Genomic DNA, 20,131 nt, shown 5'->3' with positions numbered 1-20,131 from the left:
CCACGGAGACGTGAGATTACAAAGGAAACAGAGCTTGTTTATATTCAGGTTCAAAAAATTAAAGCAAATCTGTGACCCTCACCAACGTGTTATTTGAAAGCACGAGATGACAGGATCTAGTGGCAGGTGCAGGGAGCGCCCTGGGCCCAGAGTGCAGGTAGAGACCTTTGCTGCAGCCTCAGTGGGACTGGAGGGCACCTGGCATTTGCAGGTGTGACAAAGCCCCAGGTACTGCAGACTCCCCTGGGGTCTGTTCCTCCCTCCTAGTTGAAGCAAAGGCTGAATTGCGGTGGGAAGTTAGAGAAAAAATAAAGGTCTCTTCCTATGCACGTTCCAGGTGCCCAGAAAGTAAAGACTGGTGAGGGGGGACACACCAGGAAGTTGGGGTTCAGGAAGACAGCTTCCTAAGATAGTGGACAAGGCAGCATGAGAGGGGAGCAGAGGACGGTGGGGGAGTCCTGCCCAGTCCTGCCACAGCCTCTTCAGGCCTGCAGGCTCCCAGGGCCTTCCTGCTCCCCCCGGGGCCCTGGGAGTGGAGCTGCAGCGTCTTCGGTTGGGCCGCTCCATACTCTCTTTCCCCTCCCCACAACCCGTTCTAGACAGGGAGTCTGTGCGTCTGTCTCTCTGTCTCTCACTCCCACAGATCCAGCCCACCGCACGGCCTCCCTTTCCCCCCTACGCCAGAATCAGCCAACCCCGTGACCTCCACCCAACCGGCCCCTGCAAATGACAGGCCGCGCGGGGGCACAGGGCCTGACCCGCAGCGCCCGGCCGTGACCAGACACTCGCCCGCCCTCTTAGGCAGCGCTCGGCCCCGCCGCCCCGGGCTTAAAAGCACCGGATCCCAGACCCAGCCACGGACGCCCAACTCGGACCCCGAGCCCGCGCCATGGCGCTCCCCAGCCTCGCCTGCTGCCTGCTCGGCCTGCTGGCGCTCACCTCCGCCTGCTACATCACCAACTGCCCCGTGGGCGGCAAGAGGGCGACCATGGACTTCGACGTCCGCAAGGTGAGCTCCCACACCCTCCATCCTCGGCGCGGGGCGGGGGGCGGGGACCCGAGGCACAGGGTCTCCCCGCTGTTTCCTTGGCCTCGCCGACTTGCCTTGAGCTCCGCAGCCGCCAGGCCCGGGACCCAAGGCAGGTCCTCGGTGTGGGTTCACCTCCCGGGTCCGCCTTTGGGGCCGCAGCTGAGCCAGGAGGAGCCGAGCCTCCTGCGGTCCCCGGACCGCGCCCCCCACCCACCAGACCCAGACCCCGCGCCCCCGGCTCAGCCCCGGGCTGCTCACCCGCTGCTGTCCCGCCAGTGTCTCCCCTGCGGCCCCGGGGGCAAGGGGCGCTGCTTCGGGCCCAGCATCTGCTGCGGGGACGAGCTGGGCTGCTTCCTGGGCACGGCCGAGGCGCTGCGCTGCCAGGAGGAGACCTACCTGCCGTCGCCCTGCCAGTCGGGCCAGAAGCCGTGCGGGGACGAGGGCCGCTGCGCCGCCAACGGCATCTGCTGCAGCCCCGGTGAGCGGCCCCGGCCCCGGCCCCGGGCGGACTCCCGGACCCGGGTGGGGGGCAGGGGCAGGGGACCGCACTGAGGACCCAGGGACCAGACCCGCACCCGCAACAGCCTGACCCCCGTCTCTCCTCACAGACCGCTGCCACAGCGACCCCGCCTGCGACCCCCCAGGCCGCCTTCCCCCAGCGCTGAGCGCCCGGACCCTGGACACAGTCGGGCCGCACCCTGCTCCCTCCACAACCACCCCAGAAAATGAAAGTCAAATAAAGCACTTGCCCCCTTCCAACTGGACCTGCGTCTCAGTGTCAGCTCTGGGAGGGATACACGGGGCGGGGTGGGGCGGTGAAAGGCGCGGCTGGGCCTGTGTCTGCAGCTCTGAGCAACTCAGAGGGGAACGGGGGTCCCGCTGCAGGGGAGCAGTCTGGCCTGCCGCCCCAGGGAGGGGAGGGGGCGCCATTTGGCTAGATCGCAGCGGGCAGGGGTGGAGCCAGGGTGGGGCAGAGGCGGTGTGGGGGTGGAGAAAGTCCGGGCACGTGAGAGAGATGGAAGCAGCTTGCAGCTCTCCCCTCCAAACAGAGCAGGGACCTACAGCAGGCAGGACACCAGAGGAACCATCCGAGGTCCTGAGACAGCGTCCTTCGGGCTACAAAGAGGGCTTCCCAGGCCAGCAGTGGACAGGGAAGAACGTCCTGACTTGTGGAGGGACGCTGGAGTCACACCTGAGGGCTGGGGCCAGGACTCCCCCCCCCCAGCTGAAGGGCCTTCATGGTGCCCAGGAGCTGGGGGCTCAGGCCGCAGGAGGCCCTGCTGCTCAGAAGATGTGGCCGAGCTGGGGCCCCGTGAACCAGGGGCTGCTGAGCACCCAGGGACACAGAAATGACCCCCAACACAAGTGTCAAAGGGTGGAAGGTGCTTGTGTCTGGGAGTGAAAGTGAGTGTGTGTGTGAATGTACGTGGGCCTGTCTGTCCTGGAGTCTGTTGTGTCTGCTCCTGTGAGTGTGCCTGTGGTTGTGAACGTGTATGTCAGGGCCTACTGTTTGTCTGTGACTGTGGTCACCACTCACGGGGCACATCACTAACAATTATTTTCTTGTCTGTGTGTGTGTGTGTGTGTGTGTGTGGTTCCCACAGCTGTGGGTGGTGGAGACAGGTGGCCAGGGTCTCACCGAGGTCTGTCTGTCAGGGTGGCTGCGACGCCAGCTGGGGGCGCCTGGTTTCCTCCGGGACAGACAGCACCTGGGCCCTGAGCTGGGTTTGGGGGTGCTGGTCCCACTCCCCACCCCTGCACACCTGCATGCCCACAGCCACACACAAACATGGCACAACCGTGGATGAAATGGGCATTGCATCTCAAATCTCGGCCCTGGAAGGGTCCCCAAAGCCACTTGTGCCTCAGTCTCCTGGGATGTAAATGGGAACCGGAACTCCTGGTCCCTTTGTGGTTTGTCCCTTCTGCCCCCTCTCTCTGTCACTCTTGGTGTCTGCCTGCTCTCTCTCTGTCTCTCCCTCTGTCTCTCTCTGTCTCTGTCTCTACATCTCTCCCTGCCTTGTCCACGGATGTCTTCCACCCACCTGCCCCCTTCACTCCTGTCCCTCTGCCTGAGGACCCCACCCCACTGTGCAGGCTGACTCTGGGCCTTGGCCCCTCCAGCTCACCCCTGGGTGGCCTGTCCCAGTTCCAGCAACTCTGCTGACCCAGGATCGCTTTTCTTAGGGGGTCTGTGCCTTCTCTTGCGTGTTTCTGTCTACAATTTGGGATCCAGGAACAGGTGGGGCAGGTGTGTGTGTTGCAGGCAGTTTTTCTCCCGCTCCCCGACCTCTCCCCTCCCTATCCACAGAGCCTCCGGAACCCTGGGGTGTCCGGGGACCACCCCGCCAACTCCCCCCCCACCACGTCGGCCCGCCCACCTGCATCGCAGCAGATTATGTTGGCAGCGCAGGGGCCCACCGTTTCCGCACGGCTTCTGGCCCAACTGGCAGGGCGATGGCAGGTAGGTCTCCTCCTGGCAGCGCAGCACCTCGGCCATGCCCAGGGAGCAGCCCCGCTAGTCCCCGCAGCAGATGCTGGGCCCGAAGCAGTGCCCCTTGCCCCCGGGGCTGCAGGGGAGACACTGGGGAAAAAAGGGGTGAGCCGGTCCAGGCCTGAGCTGGGGCTGGCGGTCAGAGCCCCAGTGTGTGGGGAGGCCCGGCATGGACCCGAGTTTCCGGGTGGCCCTGGAGCTACCTTGGCCCCAAATGGGGTCCAAGGAGCAGAGCCCACATCTACTAGTCTCCCTTGATTGACAGGAGACTCAGACTGACTCTCGGTGTCCTACTGAGCGTCCTCCCCCACACACCCACCCCACCCTCACAGAGGTGAGGGTCTCCCCTGGGGGCTGCAGCATGGAGGACCTTCCTCCTCAACTGTGGGCCTCCGTGGTGTGCACCCCCTCTCTCAGCTGCCCAGCACTGTCTCTGAAATGCAGACCCATCTCTCCTGCCCCCATTACTCAAGCTTGGTCTCTAGGTTACCCCCATGCAGACAGTCCCCTGCCCCCTCCCCACACCTCCAGCCCCTTCCTCCCATTTCCTGTCCCCTCTCTGGCCTTCACCTGCCACCCTACCTGGGCCTCTGCCCACCTGCTTATGCACTCACCAGGTAGGTGGCTGGGGCCTGAGCCCTAGAACAGGAGGCTCCTGGGTGACCCAGGCTCCAAAGGCACCAAACAGCGCCAAGGGCCACCTGTAGTCTGCTGGCCTACCCACTGTAGTTTATGCAACAGCTGAGAACTGAGCTCCTGTACCTGAGCAGAATTGGCATTGAGCATGGTGGCTAGATTTCCTTCAGCTCTAATGAAAACGGAAGAGTGGGAAAACAACAGAACATGCAGCAGGACTGAAATGGGCTAGATGCTTAGCTGAACTTCCTTAGGGGATGCTCGGGTAGCATCTCCCCCCCCAGGTGAGCTCAGGCAATGGCCAGTGTCTGTGTGGAGGGTGAGGCCTCTGTCTAGGAGAGGCTGGGAGCAGGGCGGGGAAGGCCTCAGGTGCTGGGAAGGACAGAGCCTCTGCTGCTCCAGCCACTGCTGGCTGAGAGGCCCCCACGGGCACACAGGAGGCCTGACTGCCCAGCTCTCCCTGACCCAACCCCAAGCCCAGTTCCTGGGGATACCCTTCTCACTGCATCCCTGTGTGGATGCACAGCCTGTCCTCTCCTGCCTGGGAGCCCAGGCCCCTCTGCCCATGCACCCCAAGCCTGGCTCCCTCTGCAGGGCACTGCCCTGAAGCCCGCCTGTCCCAGGGCACCCCTGTTTCCCAGCCTCTGCATGTGGTGCCAGCCCTGGGGCTCCGCCCTTCCCAGCAGCCCTGAGATGGGCAATGGTCTTACCTGTCTCAGCTCCAGGTCGAACAGGTCTCTCTTTCCGCCCCTCGGGCAGTTCTGGAATTAGCAGGCAGAGGTGAAGGCCAGCAGGCTGAGGAAGCAGGCAGGCAGCATGGCCTCGGGCATCCTGGAGCACACAGGTGGGCACAGCATGTGGTGCTGCTCTGTGGGCTGTGCTGTGCTGCCTCCCTGGCTGCCTATTTATGGCCACAGGTGTTTCCTCTGAGGCGACGTGGCCACCACCCCTCCCCTCCCCAATGGCTCCCCAGGAGCCCATGGCCTCCGGGTCCCAAGCCATCAGCAGTGTTCAGGGGCCTGTGGACACAGGTGAACCTGCCTGTGCAGGGATGGTGGGGGAGGGCTGCTGGCCTCACTACTGTCACTGGCAGCAGTGTGGCCACGCTGTGGCAGGAGCTGCTGAGGCTGCCATTGCAGCTCTCAGGACTTTGGGAGAGGGAGAAACGGAGTCACTTGGGACCGTCTCCAAACTTTCAGAGGCCTATGGGCCCTATCTCCCCACACAGTCCCCTGTGAAGGGGTGAGTGGAACCCAAGGGGCTGGTGTGTCAGGAACAGGGCTCTGCCTGGCCCAGAAATGGTGGAAAGGGGCTGCAGGGCTGCAGGACCCCATCAGGAGGGCTGGCACAGTGAGAGGACAGCTGACCGAGACCTGCTGAGGAACACGGAGGCAGGGCTCATGGAGCTGGAAATTGCAGGAACCTGCCTAACCAAGCATGGATTCGTGGGAGATGCCTGGAATGCTGAACTGTGACCAGGAATGCTGAGCCTCAGGCTGTGGCTGTGTCTGACAGATGGTACTCTGACCTGCGCCTCGTGGCACTGGCCTGGTGTGGCAAAGGGGGGCAGGACTGTGTGTTTTGGGGTGCTTTAAGAGGAGTGGATAGGCCGAGGAGGGCTGGTCGGGGTAAAATGTAGACAACTATAATTGAATAACAATAAAGTAATGAATGTGTTGAGCCTAAGAAATAAAAATAAAAATAAAAAAATGAAAGTAGTGGGACCTAACGGCAGAAACCTGCCATTATTCTGAGTCTCTACAACCTTTAAATAAGCCCCTTTCCTTTTTCTCACCAAACCCCTGCACTGGGAGTCATGCCCTCTGGTGGTGGGCGCTCACACTGCACCACCGTTCCTGAGCAGCACAGGCTGGGGGTCTGTTGTAACAGGCCAGCAGAGGCTTGTAGATCCCACCCGCCCCTTGACGTGGGAGGACCCTGTGGCACACAGCAGATCGGTGGCGCATCCAGGCTCGCTCAGCCTGGCAGTAACAGAGCTACGGGGCCGGGAACTCACAGTCCCGAGTTCCTGCCACCTCCCGTGACCCCAGCCTTCACCTGGTTTCCCAGGCCTTTGGCCTGAGACACACACCTGGTCTCAGCTCCTGCAGGGGCACCTCCAGAGCCTGGGCTCTCCCCCTGCTTCTGTGTCCTAGACTGATCACAGCACTTCTTAGCTCCAAACTGTCCTGACTCCCTGCTGCCCTCTGGACAAACCCCTGATATTTCAGCACGTCCCACAGGCCTGCTGACTGGTGCTCCAGGGTGGCCTGACCAGCTCCTTGGTGCTGGAGAGCTCACACCAGTGGCTGGGGGTCACACAGGCTGGCCCCGGGGGCCTCAGCACCCTCCCCTGCAGGAGTCAGCAAGAGGCAGGACAAGCTGTGACCGTCCCAGTCTCCTCTCCCCCTGGTTACCCGGCCTGGGTGGGTTTGTTTTTCTGAGATGGCCACTCATGCCCATGCAGGTTGGGTTCCCCAGGAAGCAGACTGAGATGGAGTTTAGGAGCTGGTTGTTTGTTACCGAGGGCCCTTGGGACCCCCACCTATGGAAGGGAGTGGGATTCTGTGTCTGGGGAATTCACAGCTGAGGTATAAACGTCCACCTGGCTCCCACACCTTCTCCTGTCACTGCCCCGCCCACAAGTGCACATACTGGCTGACCCACAGAGACAGACTCACCGGCTGCTGCCACCGTGGCCATTGCCAGGGGTGCCCCAGAGGCGGAGGGATCCCTGGTCTTGCCCTTCCTCTGGCCTTAACAAGTCTTTGGCCTTGGACCAAGGTCATTGTCATAATGGAGCCAGCTGGCAAGGAAGTCTGGGACACACGCTGTGCAGGCCACCAGCCTCCTGTGGGGCCGAGGGCTTTGCATGAACAGCAGGTGTAAATGGAGTTCTTAGAAGCACTGTTTCCCACAATTTACAGTATTTACAGGGGGAGGCAGAGTTGCTTTATGGGGACTTTTCAAAAGTAAGAAGGTGAAGTGATATTTAAGATAATAATATAGTTTGACAATTAGGAATTTATGCTTTCTGAAATTCTGCAAAAGTGATCTGTAATGACAAACAGCATATCACTAGCTTGCTTTTAACTTGAAAAATAATCCAATGCTTTTAAAGACAATTTTGTCTAAAAATAAATACAGTGTAATCCCAACTTTTAATAACAGACAAATTGTATTTGTCAAGGAGGCTTTCATGTAAAATACCTCCAAGTGAACGTTGGCAAATGTCACCGGAAGGAGAAGGAGCAACTAAAGAACATGTAGGTATAACCCATGGACCCAGACAAGGTCGCGAGGCCCAGAGGGGAGGGGGACCTGGGACTGGGAGGAGGGGGGCAAAGGGGAAGAAAATGGGGACATCTGCAACAGTGTCAACAATAAAAATAAAGAAAAATCTATGTTAATGTGTATTTTTGAACAGCAGTGTATGAGCCGTTTGATATCCCTCTCTGTGCATTGGTCAGATGTAGATATCATGCCCCTTCCCGGGTGGGACACATGGCGTTTCCCTCCGAATACGGTGTTTCTGCCTGTGACGTTCAGCACCTGCGGGGGAAGACTAAATAGCAGATTTCCAGGATTTCATTACCTCCTGACCTGGTGAAATTTAAGGCTGGGTTTTGAGGTTGGATGCTCGTTGCAAGTTCGCTAACTTCTGTTACAAGGGAATCCAATGTGGGGTGACTGGAGCTGATTGAGGCGTGCCTCACGGCTTCCTGGGCCCTTCTGTGAGCTCATGATAGGCGTAAAGGAAGACCTTGTAAGAAAACCCCTCAAGGGAGGTGGGAGAGTTTGCGTGGCCGCCCCACTCACTGCTTCAGTCCAGAAATGCACAGGAATAAACTGAAAATGGAGAAGGCACCTTGGCTGGTGGTTAGGGGCCTGGTGCAACCTGCCTCAGTTTCAGTCCCAGCTTCCCAGGTCCCTTTTTAAATTTTATCTTATTTTTCAATTATAGTTTACATTCCATATTGCTTTGTATAAGTTTTAGGTGCACAGCATACTGGTTGGACAATCATATTTTTCAAAGTGGTCCCCGTATATTACAAGTACCACTCTGGCACCGTACTCATCACCATGCTCTTGGCTATATCCCTGTGTAGTACTTTACCTCCCTGGGGCTATTGGTGACTTCCAGTCTGCAGTCTGCACCCCTGCACCCTTCCCCCAGCCCCCTGCCCGCTCCTCTGAGGACCACCGGACAGGTCTCTGTGTCTGGGAGCTGTTTCTCTTTTGCTTTTCGCTTGCTCTGCCCTTCAGATCTCACCTGTGAGCGAGGTCACAGGTGCTTGTCTGCCTGTGTCTGACTTGCTTTGCTCAGCACAGCTCCCTGTGGGCCCATGCACGCCCATCGTGTGGGATTTCATTCCTTTTATGGCCAAGTGATGTTCCCGTGTCCATGTGCACCCCAACTTTTTGTCCACTCCTCTGTTGGGGGCCCTCGGGCTGCTTCCATGTCTCGGCAATTGTGAACACAGCCGCAGTGAACGTGAGGTGCGTATGTTCCCTCCAACTGGCGCTGGGTTTCCCTGGGTGCGTGGCCAGAAGAGGGATCGCAGGGTCACAGGGCAGCTCCATTTTCAAGTGTTTGCTGACCCTCCACCCGTTTTCTGTAGAGGCTGCCCCGGTCACCTTCCCACCAGCAGTGCACTGCTCCCTCCCTTCGTGAGTGTCCTGGGGAACAGTGCTGAGTCGGTCGGTGTGTCAGTGTCCTTGAGGTGAGATGGGTAAGATACTGGCATCACCCTACGAGATGGTGGCAATTAATTAAGACGTTCATGTAAACCTGACTTCAGTGCTGGGAAGATAGTCATTGCTCAATACGTGTTATGCTACAATTCTTATTCTTTTTTTCTATTTGTTCCTCTTTTCTGTTGTTGCTGTGGCCTCAAGCTGGTACCAGAGACTAAGAATCATGAGCCAAATACAGCCAAACTGGGAATGAACAGCTGGAGCCCAAGATCTGCCCTGCAGCTCCTCTAAACTCCAGCAGAGGGCAGTGGCATTCAGACAGTGGCATTCAGACAGTGGCAGGAGCCTTGAAAATGTAAAATGTAAGACTGGCAAATTTGACTAAAGCCCATCTCTTATTTGGGAATACGTTGTAAGACCCCTAGTGCATGGCTGAAACCTGGAGAGCACCAAACCCTACGTATACTATCTTTGTTCATACACACACACCCCTTTTCACCTAAAGGAGCACTTCATGGCTTCTCTTCAGCATATCTGAATCGCCGACATCACTACTCTTGTGCTTTGGGGCCATGGTTAAGTAGAGTAGGGGCTTCCTGGGCACAAGCTCTGTGATGCTGTGACAGTCGACCTGGTCACCCAGAGGGCAGCCGACTGACCAGCAGAGGGCAGCACACTCAGCGTGGAGATGTGGGACAAAGGGACGGTGCGCCACCCTGAGAGAGAGTGTAGCAGGTTGGCACAAGACTTTGTCACAGTGCTTGGAAGAGCACACAGTTTAAAACTTAGGAACTGCGTATTTCTGGAATTTTTCTTTTACATTCCTAGACTGTGGTTGACCATGGGTAACCGAAACCACTGAAAGCAGCACCGCACACAAGGGGGGACTGCTGTATTCTATTGCATAAATTCATTTCATTCTTCTGTTGGAGATGTCGGGGGTGGTTTCCAGTTTGGGTCTCTTACAAACAGGGCCACTGTGCTCAGCATCCTGGACATGTCTTTTGATGCTCATGTGCTCGTGGGACTGGAGAGGCAGTGCTGGATCACATGAGGTGTGTACGTTCAGCCCTAGTGATGCTGCCATACAGCTTCCCAAGTGGTTGTACCAAACTACCCTGCCCAGCAGTAGAGGGAGGTGCCCATTGTCCTATGTGCAAGCGGGAAAGCCAGCCCTTCCAACATCAGCTGTTCTAGCTGGTATGTATTTCATCATGGTTTTAATTTTAATTTCCAATGTAACTAATAGGATAATTACCTTGGATTTTTATTGCACAATCCCATAGTTTGTTTTGTGGTTTTCTCCTGGATCCTCCTACTTTTGCCGTTAAGATTTCATTTATTTTCAGCGAGAAGGAAAGAGGGAGAAAGAGGGACAGCAACATCGATGTGGGAGAGAAACATTCACCAGTTGCCACTCGCACACCCCCCACTGGGTACCTGGCCCACCACCCAGGCTCCTGCCCCAACCGGAAATCAATCAGCAGCTGCACAGTTTGTGGGAGGATGCACAGCACACTGAGCCACACCTGACAGGGCTGTCTTTTTCTCTTTTTAATCCTCTCCTGAGGATATGTTTATTGGTTTTAGAAGGGAAGGATGAGAGAGAGAGAGAGAGCCTGAGCAAGAACGATACTGATGTGAGAATCATCAGCCAGCTGCCTCCTGTATGCTCCCTGACCAGGGTTCAAGCCCACGACCTTCGGTGTAAGGGATGATGCTCCATCCAAGTGAGCCACACCTTCAGGGTCTTTCTGTTTTGTCTTTTTAAATTTATTTTCAGAGTTCACTTTATATGTCAACTATGAGCCCTTTGCTGAGGACACTTGCTGTGCTAACGAGAATGGTTTGACGCACAGGGGTCTGGGAGAAGCACTAAGTGGTCACGGGCCTCCTGGAGCTGAAGTAGTCAGGAAGCCCGTGAAGGTCCCCCTTGTTCTGCGTGTCCAAATCTGCTCTCTCTGTGGAGAGTGGACCCAACCTGACCCACCACAGTATAGACCCCAGTTCTCCACCTAGTAGCCAGATCACCAGGTGAAGAAAGAACCCTGCCATAACATCGTATGTGTTACTATGAGTCTTCCTCCTACCATGTGTCAAGGGGTCTTGTGACCTGTGCTGCTGCAGTGGGGAAGCAGAAACACCCAGACCTGCCTGGAATAACTGGGACCCAGTATCCCCGGGACCCAGAGCTCCATCTGGTCCACAGAGCAGAGCTGAAGCTCATCAGGAGATGAGGAGGATGCAGGAGGAAACATCATTCCTCATAGAACATGTGTGTTGGAGAGTGGGAGATAAGTCCTGTGAACACACAGAGCCTTGCATGTCCGTGAAACTTTTGAGTGCGGTGTGGTGGGGCCTGCTGGGTATCCCGGCAAATGAAAGGGAATTCTGACGCTGTCCTGGTAGGAAAAGCTAAATGTACAAAAACTCCTGACCCTCGTAATTCCACCCAAGAGAAGTGATGCTCATGTCCATCAAAAGGGAATAGCCAAACCTGGAAACAACCAAGAGTCCTCCAGAGAATAATGGATGAACACATACAGCTGGATGGTGTGCATGACTGTGTTGTTTCCATAGTAATGACAGGACAGATTGTCTATCTCCCCCCAACAATGATGCAGAGATGTTATACTGTTTTTTCTGTAGTTGCTTTGAACTTTGAGAAAACTCAACATAAATACATCAAAAGAGTATGAAAGCCAACAGGTGGGCGTGGTCAGAGGTGCTAAATGGGGCTTCCGAGCAGGGCTTGGGCCTCTACTTGGCTCCAGGCTGCTCTGACTTCCAGCCTCTGGGCTCCAGAGCTGGACAGGAGCCCCGTGGTTGGCAGGATGGTGATCTCTGCTGACTGGTCAGCTGCCTTGGGCAAGGGGCCTCCTCAGGGAGCACACCCCCAGGTGTGTGCTCCCTTACTCCCAGGGGACAGGGAGGAAGACACCAGGGTGTGGTGCACACCAGGGGCGAGTGTGTGTTTTCGAGTGAAGCACTGGGAAATGCAGCAGAACTCATTCTGCCTCTCTCTGTGCTTGCCTGTGATCGATCACCACGTTGTTCTTGGTCTTGACCATGAGCTCCTTGAGGGAGAAGTGGTTGATGTCCAGGAAATAAGCCAATTGCTTGATCTCAGAGATGCCCCTGCTGAGTTGCTAGCTGAGTGTGGCTATAGGCAGGCCAGTCTGGTGTGGGGGTAAAGGTAGGGAGCATTGCCAGGGGCTCTGGTCTCCCTACGTAGACCACGTAGCCCAAGGATGGTGCTGGAACCATCTGGACATCAATCAGTCAGGCAGTGGGGCATTCCAAAGGCCCACTCAAAGAGCCAGCTGTGGACCTGGCACCAATCGGGAGACGGTCTCAGATAGGGCTCTGCAGGAGCCAGACGGGCAAGCGGGAGTGTCATCATGCTGGCTCAGGGGAAAAAAATCAAGAGTTGCTATAGCAGACTTTCGGCCAAGATGGAAGTGTAGGTAGACACACTGTGCCTCCTCGCACAACTAAAAAAAGGATAACAACAAATTTGAAAGCAAAAAGCAACCAGAACTGACAGGAAATTGAACTGTATGGAGTTACAACAACCCAGGAGTTAAAGAAACATTTATCTAGACTAGGTGGAGGGGTAGAGATGGGCAGCTGTGGTATAGAACATTCATGGCAAGGAGGGGGCTGGCAAAATGGATGGTTCGGCCCACATTCATGGGCAGATGGATCAGGAGGAACAACTGGGAGTAAGACAGACCATACAACCCAGGGTTTCAGCACAGGGAAAGGAAGCCTCAAACCTCTAACTGAAAACACCTGTGGGGGTTGAGGTGGCTGTGGGAGAAACTCCCAGCCTCCCAGGAGAGTTGGTTGGAGAGACCCACAGGGTTCTAGAATGTACACAAACCCACCCACCTTGGAATCAGCACCTGAAGGCCCACTTTGATTGTGGATAGCAGGGGAAGTGACTGGAAACCAGCAGAGAGTGGAGCAAGCAGCATTGTTCCCTCTTTGAACCCTCCCCCATGTACAGCATCACAACACAGAGACCTGGGTTACCCTGCCCTGGTGAACACCTAAGGCTCTGCCCCTTACTATGGAACAGGTGTGCCAAGACAAAAAAAATCAGCAAATGAAAGAACAGATGAAAGCACCAGAAAAAAATACAACTAAGTGATGAAGAGTTAGCCAATCTATCAGATGCACAGTTCAAAACACTGGGTATCAGGATGCTCACAGGATTGGTTGAATATGGTCGCAAAGTAGAGGAATAAATGAAGTGTATGAAAAGTGAAATAAAGCAAAATGTACAGAGAACCAGCAGTGACAGGAAAGAAACCAGGACTCAATTCAATGGTTTGGAGCAGAAGAAAGAAATAAACAGTCAACCAGAACAGAATGAAGAAATAAGAATTCAAAAATATGGAGAGGCTTATGAACCTCCAGGACATCTTTAAACGTTCCAACATCTGAATCATAGGGGTTCCAGAAGGAGAAGAACAAGAACAAGGAATTAAAAATTTATTTGAACAAATAATGAAGGAAAACTTTCCCAATCTGGCAAAGGAAATGGACTTCCAGGAAGCTCAGAGGGGCCCAAAAAGGTTGGAACCAAAAAAGCACACACCAAGGCACATCATAATTCCATTAGCCAAGATTAAAAATAAGGAGAGAATCTTAAAAGCAGCAAGAGAGAAGGAGACAGTTACCTACAAAGGAGTTCCCATCAGACTGTCAGCTGATTTCTCAAAAGAAACCTTGCAGGCAAGAAGGGGATGGAAAGCAGTATTTGAAGTCATGAAAGGCAAGGACCTCTATCCAAGATTACTCCATCCAGCAAAGCTATCATTTGGAATGGAAGGGCAGATAAAGTGCTTCCCTGATGAGGTCAAGTTAAAGGAGTTCATCATCACCAGGTCCTTATTATATGAAATGGTAAAGGGACTTATCTAAGAAAAAGTAAATCAAAAGTATGAACAGTAAAATGACAACAAACTAACAACTATCAACAATTGAACCTAAAAAACAAAAACAAGCTAAGCAAACAACTAGAACAGAAACAAAATCACAGAAATGGAGATCACATGGAAGATTTTGAGTGGGGGAGCGTGAGGGGGAGAGGGGGAAAGGTACAGAGAATAAGTAGTGTAAATGGAAGGTAGAAAATAGACGGTGGGAGGGTTAAGAATAGTATAGGAAATGGAGAGGCCAAGGAACTTGTATGTATGACCCATGGACATGAGATAAAGGGGGGAAATGCAGGTAGGAGGCCCTATGCCAGGTGGAGGGGAATACAGGGGGAAAATGGGACAACTGTAATAGCATAATGAATAAGACACATTTAAAAAGAAGATTTGCTTCCCTGGCACCCTGTGTCCCTAGAAAGGAGATGCACTGCATTGGGTGCCTCTACATTCGGAGCCCACTGGCCACACTTGAAGGTGCTGCTCTGATCATTTACCAGGACCAGAAGGGCAGGGGCTTTGAGGGTGAATCAGGGCAAGAGAACAAAAAGGAGATCCCGCTGGAGGACAGGCAGCTCTGCCCTTCAGGCCTTATGAACCCAGGGGGTCTTCTCCTGCTCACGATGTCCAGAGCAGATCAGGATGCTGGGAGGAGCCAGTGGGATCACACATCAGAAGTCCCAGGGGTTTACCCTGGAGAGAGAGGCTCAGTTCCTTGCAGCATCATCCCATAAACCTAATGGTTGTGCGTTCAATTCCTGATCAGAGGACATTCCTAAGTTGCAGTTATTGATTGATGTTTCTCTCTTATATCTATGTTTCTCTCGCCCTCTTTCTTCCTTCATCCCTGCTCACTCTAAAATACATGGGCAAGAAGTTCCTAGGGTATTACAACAAAACACCTCTTAAATTATCCCCCAGCCCAGTCAGAGACTGTGCACCAGTTAGCTTATTCTGTAGAATAAACCGCCCCCAACCTTACTGCTCTGAGACAATTCATTCTTACTACTGCTCATGAGACTAGGAAGGACCGTTTCTGCTCTTGGTTGGGCTCATTCATGCATGTGTGGTCAGCTGTGGGGCAGATAAGCTGTTCAGGCAGATGGACTCTTCCTGAGCTCATGCTCCTTCCTTAACTCATAACTGTGATAGAAATAGCCTGTCTTAAGTATCCAGTTGACCAAAGAGGCAAAACATGGAGTCCAGTTTTTAGATGACTCCTATCCCGAGAACAGATGGCTGCGGTGTTCCCGTCCTGTGTGTGCACAGCCCTAAAGGACAGTGAGGAAACGAATTCTCCAACTGGCCGTGCCTGAGACACTACACCACAACCACTTTCCCTGGAGCAAGAGAGCCTTAGAGACGGACAAGTGGCTAATGATTTGGTGAAGAATAAAGGACTGGGGACTTGGCAGAAACATGTTTGGGGGATGCTGACTCCGGGGCATGTGGAAGAGTAGGAGGGCGGACCTGCAGTCAGAGATTATTTGTGTCCCTTTGGAAGCTCACCCAAAAGACCCGCTGCACCAGGTGGGTCACCAGACATTCTCTATCCCTTCCACCCCAATCCCTGCCCTTTGGACTATTGAACAACGTGGTCTCGGTGGCAGAGACAGAGGCTGTGCGTGGGCTCGACAACTGGGACTTCACCTCACCCAGGCTGACCTGGCTACCGCCACTGCTGAGAGCCCCACCCTCCAATAGCAGAGACCAAAGGTGGGCACCGTTGCCTGGGGCCCAGCCAGCCACTGCCCACGGTCACAGACACACTGAATGCCTCACACAGAACGAAGGCCATCCAACCAAACTGCCAGGATGGAGGCGCTCCCTCTCAGGGGAAAGAAGGAGGGCAGTGGGTTCTCTGGTCTTACTGGGCACCACCCATCAGGAGCAGCGGCCTCAAGACCACCCAGGCAGCCTGTGGAAGGCTGAGTGTGGGGCCAGCTCACAGATCTCATGGGTGCATTACATCATAAATCTGCACCTGGTGCTGGGGTAACGCCCCAGGCTGGTGGGGTGGGAGAGAGCAGTTGGCCTCAGTGAAGAAAAGTAACTCTTCAAAAGTCCCGAAAGCCTAGTTGAAGTGAGATACTGCTGGCTGGGACCAGTGACGCTCTTCGTAGCTGTGAGGTTTCCACGGGCACTGCCCAGCCTCTCTGGCACAAGGACAGAGAAGGCGGCTGCAGCATGGGAATCAGAGGATGTGTGGGACAGCTTCCTGCAGCGTCTCCAAGTCCTCTCAGCCCCACTGTCCCTGCAGCCACCGCTGGGGCACCCGTCCACAGGGTTTCAGCTGGCTCCGCACCAGGACCATAGGGAGCGCTTCCCCTGGAGAGCAGGTGGTGTGGCTCCCCTCTTAAAAAGTTGATCAGACACTCATTATATGACTCAGCTGTCCTCCTAGGTCACCACCCAAGAGAAATGAAAACATATGGCCGTGCACAGACTTGTACATAAGTATTCATGGCAAGGTTCCGATCACAGCCAAATTGGAAGCAGTTAAATGTTCATCAGCCGCTGGACGGATGACAGCATGTGCTCTCTGCCTGGACTACATCTCAGCAATACAGACACATGACCTGCTGACACCCACAGTCACTGGGGGCCACCTGCAAACACCCCGGGAAGTGAGAGAGGCCAGACTCGGGACACCACGTGCTGCACGGGGGCATTTGCGGGGCGTTTCCAGAGATGGTGGATCCAGAGCAGCGGTTCCCTGGGGCAGCGGGTGGGAGCAGGCAGCAATGGCCCAGGGGTGTGAGGGGCGTGTTTCCCCAGATAACAGTGTTCTAAACCTGGATTGGAGGTGGTCGCACAACTGTTTACTAAAAGCCTGAAAGTGTGCACTTTCAGATGGTGAATTTTATGGTGGGTATGTTATACCTTATCGAAATTGTTTAAATGAAAAAGTTCAACGTTCATGTCAGCCACGTTTGGCCCTGCTGACCACTTACCCCTCCTGCCCTCACTCCCTGTTCAGCCAGTATGTGCACTTGTGGGCGGGGCAGTGACAGGAGAAGGTGTGGGAGCCAGGTGGACGTTTATACCTCAGCTGTGAATTCCCCAGACACATAATCCCACTCCCTTCCATAGGTGGGGGTCCCAAGGGCCCTCGGTAACAAACAACCAGCTCCTAAACTCCATCTCAGTCTGCTTCCTGGGGAACCCAACCTGCACAGGCATGGGTGGCCATCTCAGAAAAACAAACCCACCCAGGCCAGGTAACCAGGGGGAGAGGAGACGGGGATGGTCACAGCTTGTCCTGCCTCTTGCTGACTCCTGCAGGGGAGGGTGCTGAGGCCCCCGGGGCCAGCCTGTGTGACCCCCAGCCACTGGTGTGAGCTCTCCAGCACCAAGGAGCTGGTCAGGCCACCCTGGAGCACCAGTCAGCAGGCCTGTGGGACGTGCTGAAATATCAGGGTTTGTCCAGAGGGCAGCAGGGAGTCAGGACAGTTTGGAGCTAGGAAGTGCTGTGATCAGTCTAGGACACAGAAGCGGGGGAGAGCCCAGGCTCTGGAGGTGCCCCTGCAGGAGCTGAGACCAGGTGTGTGTCTCAGGCCAAAGGCCTGGGAAACCAGGTGAAGGCTGCGGGCACGGGAGGTGGCAGGAACTCGGGACTGTGAGTTCCTGGCCCCGTAGCTCTGTTACTGCCAGGCTGAGCGAGCCTGGACGCGCCACCGATCTGCTGTGTGCCACAGGGTCCCCCCACGTCAAGGGGCGGGTGGGATCTACAAGCCTCTGCTGGCCTGTTACAACAGACCCCCCAGCCTGTGCTGCTCAGGAACGGTGGTGCAGTGTGAGCGCCCACCACCAGAGGGCATGACTCCCAGTGCAGGGGTTTGGTGAGAAAAAGGAAAGGGGCTTATTTAAAGGTTGTAGAGACTCAGAATAATGGTAGGTTTCTGCCATTAGGTCCCACTCCTTTTAAAACACCTGAAGACACACAGTCCTGCCCCCCCGTTACCACACCAGGCCAGTGCCAGAAGGCGCCAGTCAGAGGCACCATCTCTCAGAAACAGCCACAGCCTGAGGCTCAGCATTCCTGGCCACAGTTCAGCATTCCAGGCATCTCCCAGGAATCCGTGCTTGGTTAGGCAGGTTCCTGCAATTTCCAGCTCCATGAGCCCTGCCTCCGTGTTCCTCAGCAGGTCTCGGTCACCTGTCCTCTCATTGTGCCAGCCCACCTGATGGGGTCCTGCAGCCCTGCAGTCCCTTTCCACCATTTCTGGGCCAGGCAGAGCCCTGTTTCTGACACAGCAGCCCCTTGGATTCCACTCACCCCTTCACAGGGGACTGTGTGGGGAGATAGGGCCCATAGGCCCCTGAAAGTTTGGAGATAGTCCCAAGAGACCCCGTCTCTCCCTCTCCCCAAGTCCTGAGAGCTGCAATGGCAACCTCAGCACCTGCCACAGCATGGCCACACTGCTGCCAGTGACAGTAGTGAGGCCAGCAGCCCTCCCCCACCACCCCTGCACAGGCAGGTTCACCTGTGTCCACAGGCCCCTGAACACTGCTGACGGCATGGGACCCGGTGGCCTTGGGCTGGCAGGTAAGACCATTGCCCATCTCAGGGCACCTGGGAAGGGCAGAGCCCCAGGGCTGGCACCACATGCAGAGGCTGGGAAACAGTGGTGCCCTAAGACATGTGGGCTTCAGGGCAGTGCCCTGCAGAGGGAGCCAGGCTTGGGGTGCATGGACAGAGGGGCCCGTGCTGCCAGGCAGGAGAGAACAGGCTGTGCATCCACACAGGGATGCAGTGAGAGGGGTGTCCCCAGGAACTGGGCTTGGGGTTGGGTCAGGGAGAGCTGGGCAGTCAGGCCTCCTGTGTGCCCGTGGGGGCCTCTCAGCCAGCAGTGGCTGGAGCAGCAGAGGCTCTGTCCTTCCCAGCACCTGAGGCCTTCCCCGCCCTGCTCCCAGCCTCTCCTAGACAGAGGCCTCACCCTCCACACAGACACTGGCCATTGCCTGAGCTCACCTGGGGGGGGAGATGCTACCCGAGCATCCCCTAAGGAAGTTCTGCTAAGCATCTAGCTCACTTGTCTCCTGCTGCATGTCCTGTTGCTTCCCCACTCTTCCGTTTTCATTAGAGCTGAAGGAAATCCAGCCACCATGCTCAATGCCAATTCTGCTCAGGTACAGGAGCTCAGTTCTGAGCTGTTGCATAAACTACAGTGGGTAGGCCAGCAGACTACAGGTGGCCCTTGGCTCTGTTTGGTGCCTTTCGAGCCTGGGTCACCCAGGGGCCTCCTGTTCTAGGGCTCAGGCCCCAGCCACCTACCTGGTGAGTGCATAGGCAGGTGGGCAGAGGCCCAGGTAGGGTGGCAGATGAAGGCCAGAGAGGGGACAGGAAATGGGAGGAAGGGGCTGGAGGTGTGGGGAGGGGGCAGGGGACTGTCTGCATGGGGGTAACCTAGAGACCAAGCTTGAGTAATGGGGGCAGGAGAGATGGGTCTGCATTTCAGAGACAGTGCTGGGCAGCTGAGAGAGGGGTGCACACCACGGAGGCCCACAGCTGAGGAGGAAGGTCCTCCATGCTGCAGCCCCCAGGGGAGACCCTCACCTCTGATGGGGTGGGGTGGGTGTGTGGGGGAGGACGCTCAGTAGGACACCGAGAGTCAGTCTGAGTCTCCTGTCAATCAAGGGAGGCTAGTAGATGTGGGCTCTGCTCCTTGGACCCCGTTTGGGGCCAAGGTAGCTCCAGGGCCACCCGGAAACTCGGGTCCATGCCGGGCCTCCCCACACACTGGGGCTCTGACCGCCAGCCCCGGCTCAGGCCTGGACCGGCTCACCCCTTCCTTCCCCAGTGTCTCCCCTGCGGCCCCGGGGGCAAGGGGCGCTGCTTCGGGCCCAGCATCTGCTGCGGGGACGAGCTGGGCTGCTTCCTGGGCACGGCCGAGGCGCTGCGCTGCCAGGAGGAGACCTACCTGCCGTCGCCCTGCCAGTCGGGCCAGAAGCCGTGCGGAAACGGGGGCCGCTGCGCCGCCAACGGCATCTGCTGCGATGCAGATTGGGGGCCTCCGTAGCTGGGGGCGGGGGAGGCGTTCGGGGGACGGCCCTGGAGTCCGGCGGGTAGTTGTGGCCCTGGGGTGTGGGAGGGCGGGTGGGGAGATCTGGGTCCGGTCCCGGGAGCCGCAGGCGCGATCAGCCCCTTGTCCCCCCAGAGAGCTGCGCCTACGAGCCCGCCTGCCGGGACGGCGTTGGCTTCCACCGCCGCGCGCGCTCCACGGATAAGAGCAACGGACCCAGCTGGACCGACCGACCGCGGCCTTGCTGCTGCGGCTGGTGCAGCTGGTGCGGGCACCTGACCCCGCCCCACCCGGTCTCCGCTGA

At 56.3% G+C, this 20,131-nt stretch overlaps 1 protein-coding gene across 1 annotated transcript; it reads left to right on the top strand.

Moving 5' to 3' along the window:
• The first annotated feature begins 859 nt into the window (after window positions 1–859).
• Window positions 860–20,131, top strand: LOC123814677 (oxytocin-neurophysin 1-like). The gene is given in 4 exon segments (XM_045832613.1): window positions 860–1,009; window positions 1,307–1,508; window positions 19,963–20,037; window positions 20,040–20,131. Coding segments are annotated over 4 exon segments (489 nt in total). The 5' UTR covers window positions 860–889.

Source organism: Phyllostomus hastatus, unplaced genomic scaffold, assembly GCF_019186645.2.
Source record: "Phyllostomus hastatus isolate PE091 unplaced genomic scaffold, TTU_PhHast_1.1 phas_contig_17, whole genome shotgun sequence".
Lineage (NCBI taxonomy): Eukaryota > Metazoa > Chordata > Mammalia > Chiroptera > Phyllostomidae > Phyllostomus > Phyllostomus hastatus.
This window is presented reverse-complemented; position numbering and strand designations above follow the sequence as displayed.